Raw genomic sequence first — 13,501 nt, forward strand, 5'->3', positions numbered from 1 at the left:
AACTATTTAAAAGTTCTCATTTTTTTATGTAATTTCTTTAAAAAAATTTATTATAATTTAATTTAAGTTTGATAACGAAATAATTTATTTTTGGTTTAATGATAGAACATTTTATAAAGATAATAATTAAATATTCTGTTAGAACTCACTGATTATCCTAATTATATTTTAGATTTTTATATTTAAAATGAGATGTTTATCATGTATTTGATTATATTTATCTGCAGTTAGTTATATAAATTCAGATATGAAGTTTTAATAAGTTGTACTTACGCACAATCTACTTGCAATCTTGAGTTTTAAATAATATGCATTAATAAACACTACTTTGCACATAAAAAATTGTTTTTAAGAGTTTTTATCAAATGATTTCTAATATAGTATAGATTATGTGTTTTTAAGATAACAATAATGATTTTATTTTTGAACAAAATACAAATTTGAAGATATCATAAAAATTTTAAAAAAATTATATCAACGTTAATATCAAATCAACTATTTAAAAGTTTTCATTTTTTATGTAATTTCTTTAATTTATTTTTTTATTATAAATTAGTTTAATAATGAAATAATTTATTTTTGATTTAATAATATAATATTTTATAAAGATAATAATTAAGTATTTTGTTAGAATTCAATAATTATCCTAATTATATTTTAATTTTTTATATTTAAAATGAAATGTTTATCCTGTATTTGATTATGTTTATTCGCAGTTAACTACAAAAATTCAAACATGGAATTTTAATAAGTTGTTTTTATGCATAATTTACTTGTAATCTTRAATTTTAAGTAATATGCATCAATATACAGTAATTCATGCATAAAAAATGATTTTTAAGAATTTTTATTAAATGTTTTATAATATAATATATATATAATAAATAAACTAATATTCACTTCGACAATTCTATAGATTTAAGGTTTTATTATAAAAAAATTGTTCCATAATATCACATGATTCTATTTAAATGGTTTACTAGTGTAAGACGTTGTTTGGTTCATTGAATTCGAAGAATTTCAAGATAATCGGAATGGTCAATTTTTTTTCTTGACTACATTCCATTTTTTTTTTATTTGATTCACGTTTTGAATTATAGGAATTTTCTCAATTTCATTGAATTTCTTAAATTAAAGATTTCAAAAGCCTCCAATTCTTTTAACAATTCCATCGAACCAAACGTGTGGTTTCATTTCATTTTTATTTTTTCAAAGTTAAAATTTTAATTAAAATCAATTTTTTTTGATAAATTTTAATTCCATCAAATTTCATTCTATGAACAAAACAGCCTCTGAAATATTATACAAATAGATCGATGAATTTTATACGTTAAAGAAAATATATTATTGTTATTTAGGGTTTTGATATAACGAGAAAAATTTTAACGAGTTTTTTACGTCAATTTTGCCATTATATATTTTACTTATAAACCGGGCAATTAGGGTTTCTTCCATTCCCAGCCGACTGCAGAAGAGAGCCGCTGCTCTTCATCACAGTGACCACATTACAGGTAATGTGAAGGGTTTTGTTTGCTTTATTTGTTTAATCGATTAGAACCCTCAGCAAATTTGCTTTGTTCCTGTTTGTTTACTGGATCCCTTTTGAAGGTTTTTACAAACGAAATATGTGCATTCAGTAGTAGCGTATAGTTTGATTCGTATGTATTTTAGTGCTCTATAAGTTTTAGATTTTCACTTCTTTTTCTGGATATAGTTGGGGTATGATAACATTCTTCTGGATTTAGGAGGATTTCTGTGAATTGAGTAACATTTGGATTTGATTTTCGGGGTTCTGTTAGCTCTTGAAATGTAGACTTGAAGCTTTTGTCTGAAATGAGGGGATTTCGAATATAGTACATCGTTGTGGCAATCCATTTAGATTGAGTAATTAGGTTTCATTCGTGTAAACCATCAAGATTCATCATTTTGTGGATCTATTCTTTTCTCCTTTGTTAAGTAAATGACACTTGCAACTTGCAACCGCTGTCTGGTTCGTTCTATCGAAGTGGGAATCAATAAGCCGAAATGTTGAAGACTCAAATTAAATAGTCAATTGGTGATTAGTTTGTGTTTTTTAAAACATAAATTAAACAGATTTTTACCTTATGATTGAGATGTTAACTAATGCATGAGCTGTGGTTAAATTGCTTTTGATTTTAGCATACTGTGCAATTATGTCTTTGATGTTGGAAATAAAGTATCTGGGTCCATGCCATTTTCAGGTATATAGATAATAACCAATGGCACCCCAGCAGAGGAAACCCCATGTGTGCAGGAACCCTGATCTGATCAGAGGTGTTGGCAAGTATTCCCGGTCAAAGATGTACCACAAGAGGGGTCTTTGGGCCATCAAGGCCAAGAATGGTGGTGCTTTCCCTAAGCACGAGAAAAAAGCCGTTGCTGCTGCTCCAGCGGAGAAGCCGCCAAAGTTCTACCCAGCTGATGACGTGAAGAAACCTCTCGTCAACAAACGCAAAGCCAGGCTCACCAAGCTCAGGTGTATATATAGATATATTGCAGTACATATTTATGCTCCGTGACTCTGTGTGCGTGGGTGTATATAATATGTATTGAATAAGCTTGTTATATGCATGATGCAGAGCTAGTATTACTCCTGGAACTGTGCTGATTATATTGGCTGGAAGGTTCAAAGGGAAAAGGGTTGTTTTCTTGAAACAACTTACATCTGGATTGCTACTGGTTACTGGTAATGTTCCTTTTTCCCCTTTCGGGTTGTTGAAATAAACATCTTCTTTATGAGAAATATCAGTGCTTGTGATAGTTTCTATCTATTTCTATTTGAAATTAGAATTGAGTTCACTTCCATGTAACTGTATTTTGTTATCCTTTGTGCAAGTGCTCTTTTTTTCTTAATGTTTTCAAATAAGGACTTTCATTGGAGAGAGTTCATTATGAGGATCGTTTTTATGCAGAAGAATGGAATATTGCTTTTAGCTGAACATATTCGTCAATGATGTGTTTTTAACTTGTGAAAGACGAAATTGGAAGGATGCTTTGACATGAATTATAGTCTTAATGGGTTCCACAAGTTCACCGTTTTCTATCTTTCTTCATCTGAATGCGTGGTGCTTTATATATGGCTTGGTGCATTTCGATTTTTAACAAAATGTTCAATAGTTCTATATCAGCTTTGAAGTTAGAAATGTGGCATGCTCGACTTTCAAAAGTCAAACCATTTTGTAGCTTTGTTCATTTTTTTGCTCCCGAGTAGGTTCTGATTTATGATTGTTCTAAAACCTAATATTGTAACTGCATCCATACATGCCCTGCATTTGTAGGCATTTTTGTAACTTATGTTCATCTGTTGTGTTCATCTTCTTAAACCCGTCCTGTTTAGGGTTTTTTTTGTAACTTGTATTCATATCTGTTTCGTTAGCGTTTTAAACCCATCCTTCAATTCTTAGGGCCTTTTAAGATCAACGGTGTTCCTTTGAGGAGAGTGAATCAATCGTATGTGATTGCCACATCAACTAAGGTCGACATCTCCGGAGTAAATGTGGAGAAGTTCGATGACAAATACTTTGGAAAGCAAGTTGAAAAGAAGAAGAAGAAAGGAGAGGGCGAGTTTTTTGAAGCTGAGAAAGAGGTAACACTCATCTTCTCCCACTCATACACAAACACCTGTAAATCGATGGTATTTATGCTTCACTTAACTTATGTGAATGCATGTATAGGAAAAGAACACGCTCCCACAGGACAAGAAAGACGACCAGAAATCCGTGGATGCTGCTTTGGTAAAATCGATCGAGGCTGTTCCTGACTTGAAAAGCTATTTGGGTGCAAGGTTTTCACTAAAGGCAGGCATGAAACCTCATGAGCTCGTCTTTTAGATGAATCGTTTACATTAATTTTGTTTTCTTGATTATGAATGTGTCAAAACTCTAGATTTAGAGGCCACATTGTGTTGGTTTTCGATGGCTATCAACGACGAGATATTCTTTTTCTTACCTTATTCCTCTTGCTAGCATTTTTGGAATCTATACATTGATTGTTAATCTGCATCTTTGGTCTTTTTCACCCTGTAAGGCTTTTCTTGTGCAATTACATCATCTCTGCTTGTTTGTTTCATGGTACTTTGTAAGGGTGCATTTGGTACACTGACGATACTGCATATTAGTGTTTTAATTTGACATGGGTGGTTTAGTAATTTACCAAACTTGTTTCAACGTCTGAAGTCGTATAATGCATATTTGTCCATTCGGTCTTGTCTAGTCCCAATCTAATAGTTGGACCAAACATGTGATAACAAGTATTTGTTTTGTTCATGGGGGGTTTTCTGTTATTCAAACATCACATAGAAATTGAAAGTCAAACATGTTGCAAAACTAAAACAACAAAAGCACTTAGTAGTCGTCGGGCTCTTGCTTTTCTTGATGATTTGATGTGATTTATAGTAAGCTATCCGATCGAGCAGGCAGTCTCTTGAAGAAGTTGCTGGGAACCGAAGGCAACTTGCTTCGGAACCTAGGATGTCGTAATGTGTACAATCCCCCCACTAATGCGACCACCCGAAAAGGAGTCATGTAAAGAACGACTGCGGAGCAAAGGCTGAAAATGACAAAGAGGCTAGTGGCTCGAGGGTCTCGCCAGCTAAGCAATGACACTAGTCGCTCTCCTTGTGTAGCCACATCTCCCACCACAGTCTGAATCCTCCCGGCTATGCTTCGGATCCGGTCGTATCTCATCCGAACCGTGTCCGGCGGTCTTGATGTCGGGAAAGTGTCGAACTCTTCGTCGAGCTCGTCAGGGTGCACCGCCTCGGCCCACGAGAGTTTTGGGTCCATATGAGGCGGGTGGCGGGCTCGGAACCTGTAGTTCCAGAGACCGATCAAGAACATGTAGAGACAAATGGTAGGAAGTATGAGCTCGGGATACCATAATAGGATCAAAAACAAAATGTGAACGAGGACTGTCGTGATCGGGTTTTTCCATTCTCGGACGTTGGTGAACCACCGGCTCACGGAAAATAAACCCGAAATCAATGACATGATCCTGAAGAAGTTTGCTTTGCTTCTTCTCATACTCCACATGTGAGAATCGACATCTAACATGTACTCGACCACCTCTTTTCGAAGAGGCGGTTCGGCTCGACCAAGCCGAACCGCCACGATGTTCATGGCTTGGTACCGTAAAGTGTCGACTTGGTTGACCGTTAGTGGGTTCAGATAATGCATCTTGGGCAACAAAGGGCGGCCATACATGTAAACTGTGTTGGCTAGCGACAAGTTGGTGAACCGAACAGCGAGTTGGAGCTCACCCATCTTCTTCACCCCGGAGGGATGGAGTACGAGAAGTGGGTACGAATGTGTGTATATTCGATGAGCTTCAAGAGTCGATAACCGAATCCTTACCTTCCCGATTCTCGAGTCTCGCCCTGTACCTGGTTTTTCGTCTCCCAAATGACAGTTATCGAAAACGCCCATCGTGATGACCGTGCACGGATCGTAAACTTCCCACGTGTATTGCTCGTTCCATTTTGGATTCAGCGTGTCAAGAATTGTTCGTGTTCTAACCCATTTTTGTCCATACTTCGCCACACAGTAAGCATCGGTCGACCCTCGCCTATCTTTCATCTTCATCGGGAGCAACCCTTGCGCGCCCAAAATCCCGACTTCAAGAATCCCGCAGGGCGGCTTCCACAGTTGTTTTGCTGTCGGCCGTTGATCGCTGATGTACAATGTCGATTCATCGAGAACATGGTACCCCCCTTCTAAGCAAACCCGAATGTGTACTCTGCTCGAAAACTTCATTTCACCGAGCCCATACTTTTCGAGATTGAACCAGCGAGAATGAACCGGCCGATGGTCGAGCCGTTTCTCAAACATGGTCAACGGTAGGCTCAACGTCCCCAGAACCTCGTCTCTCGAAGGGTGAACTCGATCCTCAATCGTAAGAACCAAGTGTTCCTCAAATGGCTCGGCAGCAACAAACACAAAATCTTCATTCCATAGCGGATTCATCGTCCTCACAGAACTTATCTTCGTTCTCAGAACCTGGTTTCCTACTTGCACCTTCACGGAAACTTCCGGAAGACGTGACCTGTCATTCGGAATAACATCCTGAGCTTCTATAACATTCACTCGAATATACCAAAGTTTAGGCGACACATAAACTTTCGATCGGACGTTAAAAACACCTTCTCCTTGAGCAAACAAAGCGTCCGAATGCCAAGCCTCAGGGAACGCTTCATCGGCTTGTGTTCCCATCCAAACCGCAATCATGATCTCAGCTCCTTGGCCCCTCCGGTCCTCCAACCGGTACCACTGAGGAGCCAAAGGACTGTCCGGTGGAACTCGTGTCGGAACTTCATTCAAATCGAAAACCACTTTTCCGACATAATCGTCTCTTCCAAACATCTCCTTATCTTTTACGTAAACTTCTAAAGTTGACGACTGAACACGATCTTTTGAGAACGCAAACACCTGGTTCCACTCAGGGTTCGTTTTCTTCTCAAAATGCCTCGTTCGGCCTCGGTAATTCCCGAGCTTGACTTCGACATACGGGTCTGTGCCAACCGCAAGTTCCTTGGCCTTCACAACTCGAACGTAAAGATGGTAAGTTTGTTCAACGAGATCATACGTGCTTGTCGATCTCTCGCTGCCATAGGCTCCACCCTGCAGCCAACGCTCACCGAGTTGTGGGCTCGTGTCCTTGAGCTCGTAGTCTGCTTGTTCAAGAGTCGGATTAACGGGCTCGTGTTGCATCTGACGGTTTCTTAACCGGATCATTTTGAGGAGTTAATTTGTGTTATGGGATACGAGGATTAGAAAGGGTTTAAGACCATGAGTGTTGGATCTTCTTTTTCTTCATTCTTTGCTTGTTTGAAAAGTAACACCCCATGCATGCATGATGTGATCATTACTTGCTTTGCAAGTAACATCGAGTTCTGATTCTGGTGCTGCAGAAATAGGAGCCGAGAAAGAGGAGAAAGGAGGCAAGGCATATATTTCATAATTTTATGAATTAGTTTAGATTTTTTTTAATTAACCTGGATATCCAACCTGCTATGCGAGCCGACTAATCTCAGGACAACCATCTGCTTTGCTTTGCAGGTAGCCCGGAGTCACCGCATTTGAACCTTGTGGCCACGGAGGTTCAAATGCGGTGACTCCGGGCTACCTGCAAAGCAAAGCAGATGGTTGTCCTGGGATTAGTCGGCTCGCATAGCAGGTTGGATATCCAGGTTAATAAAAAAAATACTCGAGAACACATCGTTAATGCTATTAGTATGAAGGCGTCAACCGTGTAATCACAATCGGATGGATACTCATATGGCATTCGATTGCCATATGAGAATCGGTTCCTTCTGACTTATGTCTCGGTTGTTTTTGTTTTTATTTCACAAGTAACCGAGAATATGACGATGAAACTCGTAAAACAGAAATCGGAATTTGCATCGTAACTTGGTGGTTCTAAAATTCAGAAAGTAGAACCTTAAATTAAAAGTGGATTGATGATATGCTTTGCTTCATCACGTATGTGCTTTTTGAGTACATTCCATTCTTGCTTAGACAGGAACAAATGTGCAGAAACTTTTTGAAAGATTACAGAACAAGTTGAAAGCAAAAGGCAAAAGAAACCTTAATTAATATTAGGGGCCGTTTACCAAATGCTTACCCAAATAAATGTTTATCAAGTCACATTACCTTACCAGATAAATATGGTAAGGACCAAGAAGCTTACCCGGTAAGAAGGAGACAAAGGACCAATCTTACCATAGTAAGCACTTACTCTATAAGTTGTTGCATACGATGCCGTTTTGATGGACTAAAGTCTTACCCGGTAAGTAAGTGGTAGTGTTAAATTTTACCGGTAAGCGTTTACCGGGTAAGTGTTTGGTAAACAGCCACTTAGTTTTTAATTTTACGAGGGTATCCTTTTTTGATAACTTATGAAATTGTAGTAACTGTTAGAACTAGTGTAGCATATGATATTTTATATGATTTTTTTTCATCTATGACTATGATTTAAAATATCGATTAACATATATTTATTTCACAATGTGAACCTTTTTAGCTGTTTTGTGAAACAAAAGTTACACGTAAAAAAGTTTTACATTGTGAATTGCATACATATGAAGCTAACACGTTGTAATATATGTTCATCAATATACTAAATGTTAGTCTTAGATGAGAAAAAATCATGTGAAACAATACCTTGAGATAATAGTTCTTACGGTTATCACAATATATAGGTTCTAAACCTCAATTTTATGTATGTGTGTATATATATATATATAAGTTTTTCCTCTTGATTTTTTTTATATCTTGTAATTTGTTTTTAATTATTGAATTGATTATTCTTACTCGAAATCGTAGATGCATATTTAATTTTGATTTGCAAAGCATCTTATTTAGTACTAAGAGTTTTATACGTACAAGGAAACAAAACTGAAAACGTAGAAAAAAAAAGGGGTCAATCAATATCAAATACTAAAAATTGGAAAATTATAAAATGAACCAAAAGAGCTAAAAAGTGGTCTGTAACAGTGGAATTCAGCTAAAAACACGTCGGACATAAGACTTAGTCTTGTGTTTTGCTCAAAAGGTCAAAATCGATTCAATTTGAAAAAAATGTATGATTTCCGAAATTGACATGATTGACTGTCCCTTGGGTCAATCTACATTGACTTCCCCCTGATCAAACTTGTGACTTCACAAGCCTTTGATTCACTATAAAGGTGCATCTGCTCAAGATAAGTCCTAGGTCCGCTACTGATTGTTAGGGATAACATGTATCACATGGTATAACTAGCATGAACCAAGTTATGATTTGTTTCTCTTGGATGACAAAAGTGATATTCCTGACCCCCCCCCCCCCCTTCCGCTTGAATGGTGTTGAGGAAGTACATACATTCTCAGATTATCAATAATGATACTGATATCTGTTTTCTCAGTGTATTCTAAAATGGAGAAACTAAAAATCGGACATAACGATGATCACATCTCCATGTTTTATGGAGAAACTAAAAATTGCTTATTACCGATATCTAAGTAGAAGCTGCATTATAAAATCAATCATAGTCAGGTGAATAAAGAAAGCAGTTTTAGATTTTTTTTTTTTTTTTTTGGAGAGAAGATGGCCTGAGATGATGACGTCGGTGGTGATCGAAGATAGATCGGTTATTCTCAGTGGTGGCCAGAAGAAGATGACACATTTGAAGTGGGGGAGGCGATGAAGATGGTTGGGAGATGGGCGGGACGGTTTTTACAATTTACTTGTTTTAGTTATTGTTTATGTGGCTTTTTTAAATCTACCTAATATGTTTTTAATTAATAGATTTCCCATCACATTAGGGAAACCAAGTTACCAACTAATCCGGTTATCAAACCCTTAAATAAATGAAAAGTTTACCTGAAACCATAAAATGATAATTTTGAAAGTTGGTTCCTCAAAATAAAAATCAGACAAAAGTTCATTTCAATTTGATGCAGTTTTCTCTTAATTTAATTGTTAATATAATTTACTTACCTCAGTGTAATTTATTTTTAATTGTTTTATCATATTCAAATGTTTATCTTGATTCATAATTGTTATATCAAATGTTTATCTTGATCATGAGTTCCTATTCATTATTTTTAACTAGAAAGGTATTCGCGCATTGCAGTGAAATACATCTTGATTTAAATATTTCATTTTATTTTTTTATCCTAGTCGATTATAAATATGGTCTTATGTGATTTTGAAAATGCGACAATGTTTTTATTTTTGAATAAAATATAAATTTGAAGATATCATAAAAATTTGACAAAAATATATCGATATTAGTATCAAATTAAATATTTAAAATTTCTCATTTTTTATGTAAATTTTTAATTCAATTTTTTTATTATAATTTATTTTAGATTCAATAACGAAGTAATTTATATTTGGTTTAATAATATCTCTTTTCTAAAGATAATAATTAATTATTTTGTTAGAATTTGATAATTATCCTAATTATATTTTAGATTTTTTATATTTTAAAATGAGATGTTTATCCTCTATTTGATTATGTTTATTCGCAGTTAGTTACATGAATTCAAGCATAGAGCTTTAATAAGTTGTATTTGCGCACGATTACTTGTAATCTTAAATTTTAAGTAACATGCATTAATAAATAGTACTTCGTGTATAAAAAATAATTTTTAAATTTTTTTGTGAAATGCTTTATAATATAGTATAGATTTTATAATAATTTTTTCGAAGTTACACTTGTAACCCCATATTTTTGGTCTCTTACCAAAAAGCCCCCAAATTCCCTATAGGGTAATTCTTTTTTTGAATTTGATCTCATGTCAAAATCCACCAAATAAATAAATGTGTATCAGATGTAGATACTACCTTCGTCGAAAAGGTACAAGAAAATACCTAAAAACCATTAACTCCCTATTGACCCAAAAAAACCAATCGTCTGAAAATGTACAAGCAAACACCTTGAAGTTTTTGAGACGACACACTGGTCCCAACCTTCAAAGGGAGTACCTTCTGTTAGAAACACCCAAATAACTAGAGGAGGCCCTGAAAGGAGGAACCATGAACACGTACTTTCAAACTAATTGTACAGTGAAATGAAACCTACTTACTCAATTACAATATTGTAAATGATTATAACAAAGAAATGTTGTTTCTCAAAACGCATATCAATCTCGGTGGCAATAACTCACAGAAGATGTCGTGATTTATATCTTTCATATATCAACATAATACTAATGAACCAATATAATTTTGAATATAACCTCGAGACAAACTCATCAACCTACTGCAAGTGGCTGAGAGACGCAACAAAGTTCTTTCGAGTAACAATGCTAGACATGTTGGGACAAAGAAAATTTACCAGGTCAATACTGCAAAAGTTAGAGGTGGAAATAACTCCAAGGACGATGAGTTAAATACTTCACGCACTTGACATCCATGCAATATGTAGACGAGACCATGGAAAGGGTCATGGTTATGACAATAGTCGGGAATTTTTTCAATCCTTGGAGCAGAGTTGTAACTACTGCTCGTAAGATAACGAACAATAAAACAAGAAATGTATTAATAATCGCTCCTATAAAAAGGAAACAAGTTTAAAATGAATCGTCATATTTAAAATTGATGGAATGTTTGTTTAGTTGAAATTAAAAATTTTAAGTATTAAATTAATTTCATATATAATTCGAATATATAATTGTTATGTATGTAAAGAAACACATAAGAAAACAAATACAAAACTCACAATATTCTTCGTTCTGTGTAGGAATGTATCGAATAGAACTTGAGTTTTGTTAGGACCTCTCAAACAAGCATAAGATATAAACTATGATTCATTAAATTAACCATCTTTAAATCCTTTAACTAAATATTAAGACGATGGACTGTCACTTTTTGTACAGGATTAACAATCATTAAATTAATCAAACATTGTTAAAATATTCGTTCCAAATGAAAATCATATTATGAGAATGAAAATGGGTATACGTACATAACTACATATGCCTATAATGAATATGAAAGAAAACATATATTAGAGAAGCTAATATGTCAAACTAGTGGATTATCTGAGTCATTGAATCATATAATTTTTTTTAAGACAATCACACATATATGTTTCAGCATGACCACACAAGACTCTATGGTCATGATATAGATACATCATCTTTTGAGTGTGAGGCAAAATGAAACAATTATCCTAATTGCAAATGTTGACTTTTGCAGCACAAGAAACACCACCACCATAATAGTATATGCTTTATTGAACACCTAGAACTTTTACAAACACTACTCCTAGCCAATATACGAATGAGACCAGGGGGGGACGCACTACAAGGCCGTTGGGGTCCTGGGCCCCCAACAAAAATTAAATAGGATAGCCCAATTTTTTTTTACTTGTATTTTGAGATTAGGTGTAATTGGGCCCCCAACAACATGAGGTAAGAGGCCCCTCTTCAGTGCAGGAAGCCAGGAAACGAGAGTGAACTGTCTGTGAAGACATACCGCATACACGCTAACACTTACACGAGTGACGAGCCTGCTGCCGCCTGCGAGGCTGCGAGGCTGCGAGTACCTACCTCCATGCGACCCAAACAGATGGAACAGATCCCCTCCGTTTCCACCACCGCCGTCGCCAAAAAACGCTGCGCAAGCACCGACGCACTGCAACTAACAAACGCAAGCATCGGAAGCCGACTGCCGTGGGCGACTGTGCTGCCGATTGTGCTGTGCCGTGTGCGACTTCCTTCTTGGTCTTGGCCTCTTCTCTTGGGTAAAGACTAAAGATTCTAATTTCCAACTTCAATGTGTAGTATTTTAGGTTAATTTTGTGGTAATTGATAATTGGTAAATGCTTTACAGCTTTAAGTTAGGTATTTTAGGTTAATTTTGTTGGTTAATTTTGTGGTAATTGGTAAATGTTTTAGGTTAATTTAATAATTTTGTTGTTGGTTAATTTTGTGGTAATTGATAAATGCTTTAGGTTAGGTATTTTAGGTTAATTTTGTAGGCAATTAGGCAAATCAAATGGAAATGTCAAATTTTAGGTTAATTTTGTAGGCAAATAAAAATGTTACTAAACCATTGATTTTTATCTTGTTATTGTTATTGCTAGAAAAAAATGGAAAGATTTTTTAAAAAGAAAACATTAACACCTGGACAGTGGACTGGAGTCACTGGATTGAAGCAAATAAACTCTTATAATTTGGGTAAAAATTCTAATTTCAAATTCCAGTCTTTAATTTTGATTACTTCTTTGATTTTGTTGTTTGCTTATTGCCATTGATGATTTGATTTGAACGATCTTCCTTGGGATCCAGCCAATAGGAATTTTTTTTCGGAATATCATCCTAGCTTACTTCAACCGCATCAATTATCTTTGTTCGGTTAACCGAACATTTTAAGCTGAAAATGAAAACCCGAAACCTTTTTTGGTTCAGACGAATTGTTTGGTTTCGAAATTTTTTCGACCCTCTTAAGTGTGCCCCCAACCATAATAATTTCTAGATCCGCCACTGAATGAGACCATCCTAAAGCTAATGATATAATACAAAAGTATTACATTCTTACATTGAATACAAGATGATATTAATTTTAAAAAGTTATTTATTTAAATAATCTGTATACGGTTAAATTGTCATCCAAAATATTAATTTATAACATTTATGAACTTCTTAAAACTTTGATAACACTGACAACTTCAATCAATCTTATATGAAATTCATCTATGATATAAGATTATATATATTTTTTTTATTTCAGTCAGCAACTAAGGCTAGCAATTAACCGGTTGCTATAATCAAACCAAAACATATTCTATGTTCCATCTCGTCCTCGTCAAGTATGGGGCCGTCTACCAAAGTCTTACTTGGGTAAACGCTTACTAAGTCACAGTATCTTAACGGACGAATATAATAATGATCAAGAATCTTATCCGGTAAGAGCAAGGTAAGGACCAAGAGTCTTACCCGGTAAGTGAGGACGACGACTCTTACCACAGTAAGCGCTTACCTGATAAATTGTTGCA

General features: G+C 35.3%; 2 protein-coding genes across 2 annotated transcripts; one reads left to right on the forward strand and one right to left on the reverse strand.

Annotated features, from left to right (window-relative positions):
• The first annotated feature begins 1,398 nt into the window (after positions 1 to 1,398).
• Positions 1,399 to 4,042, forward strand: LOC112523085 (60S ribosomal protein L6). The gene is made up of 5 exons (XM_025132526.1): positions 1,399 to 1,511; positions 2,223 to 2,497; positions 2,601 to 2,707; positions 3,426 to 3,607; positions 3,696 to 4,042. The coding sequence occupies exons 2-5, from the start codon at positions 2,241 to 2,243 to the stop codon at positions 3,849 to 3,851; spliced, it is 702 nt and encodes a 233-aa protein (XP_024988294.1). The 5' UTR covers positions 1,399 to 1,511; positions 2,223 to 2,240; the 3' UTR covers positions 3,852 to 4,042.
• Positions 4,043 to 4,409: 367 nt separating this feature from the next.
• On the reverse strand, positions 4,410 to 6,392 carry LOC112523084 (FT-interacting protein 1-like). Its single transcript, XM_025132525.1, has one exon. It carries the CDS (start codon positions 6,375 to 6,377, stop codon positions 4,410 to 4,412), a length of 1,968 nt encoding a protein of 655 aa, XP_024988293.1. The 5' UTR covers positions 6,378 to 6,392.
• Between the last annotated feature and the right edge of the window lie 7,109 nt (positions 6,393 to 13,501).

This window comes from Cynara cardunculus (genome assembly GCF_001531365.2).
Source record: "Cynara cardunculus var. scolymus isolate 2C chromosome LG 12, CcrdV1, whole genome shotgun sequence".
NCBI lineage: Eukaryota > Viridiplantae > Streptophyta > Magnoliopsida > Asterales > Asteraceae > Cynara > Cynara cardunculus.

Bases quoted from the DNA above. Each gene is read 5' to 3' on its own strand.
- LOC112523084 (XM_025132525.1), bottom strand. From the start codon at position 6,377: ATGTTTGGAAGAGACGATTATGTCGGAAAAGTGGTTTTCGATTTGAAT.
- LOC112523085 (XM_025132526.1), top strand. From the start codon at position 2,241: ATGGCACCCCAGCAGAGGAAACCCCATGTGTGCAGGAACCCTGATCTG. The intron at 2,498-2,600 runs GTGTATATATAG...TGCATGATGCAG, and splicing joins GCCAGGCTCACCAAGCTCAG to AGCTAGTATTACTCCTGGAA. The intron at 3,608-3,695 runs GTAACACTCATC...ATGCATGTATAG, and splicing joins TTTTTGAAGCTGAGAAAGAG to GAAAAGAACACGCTCCCACA.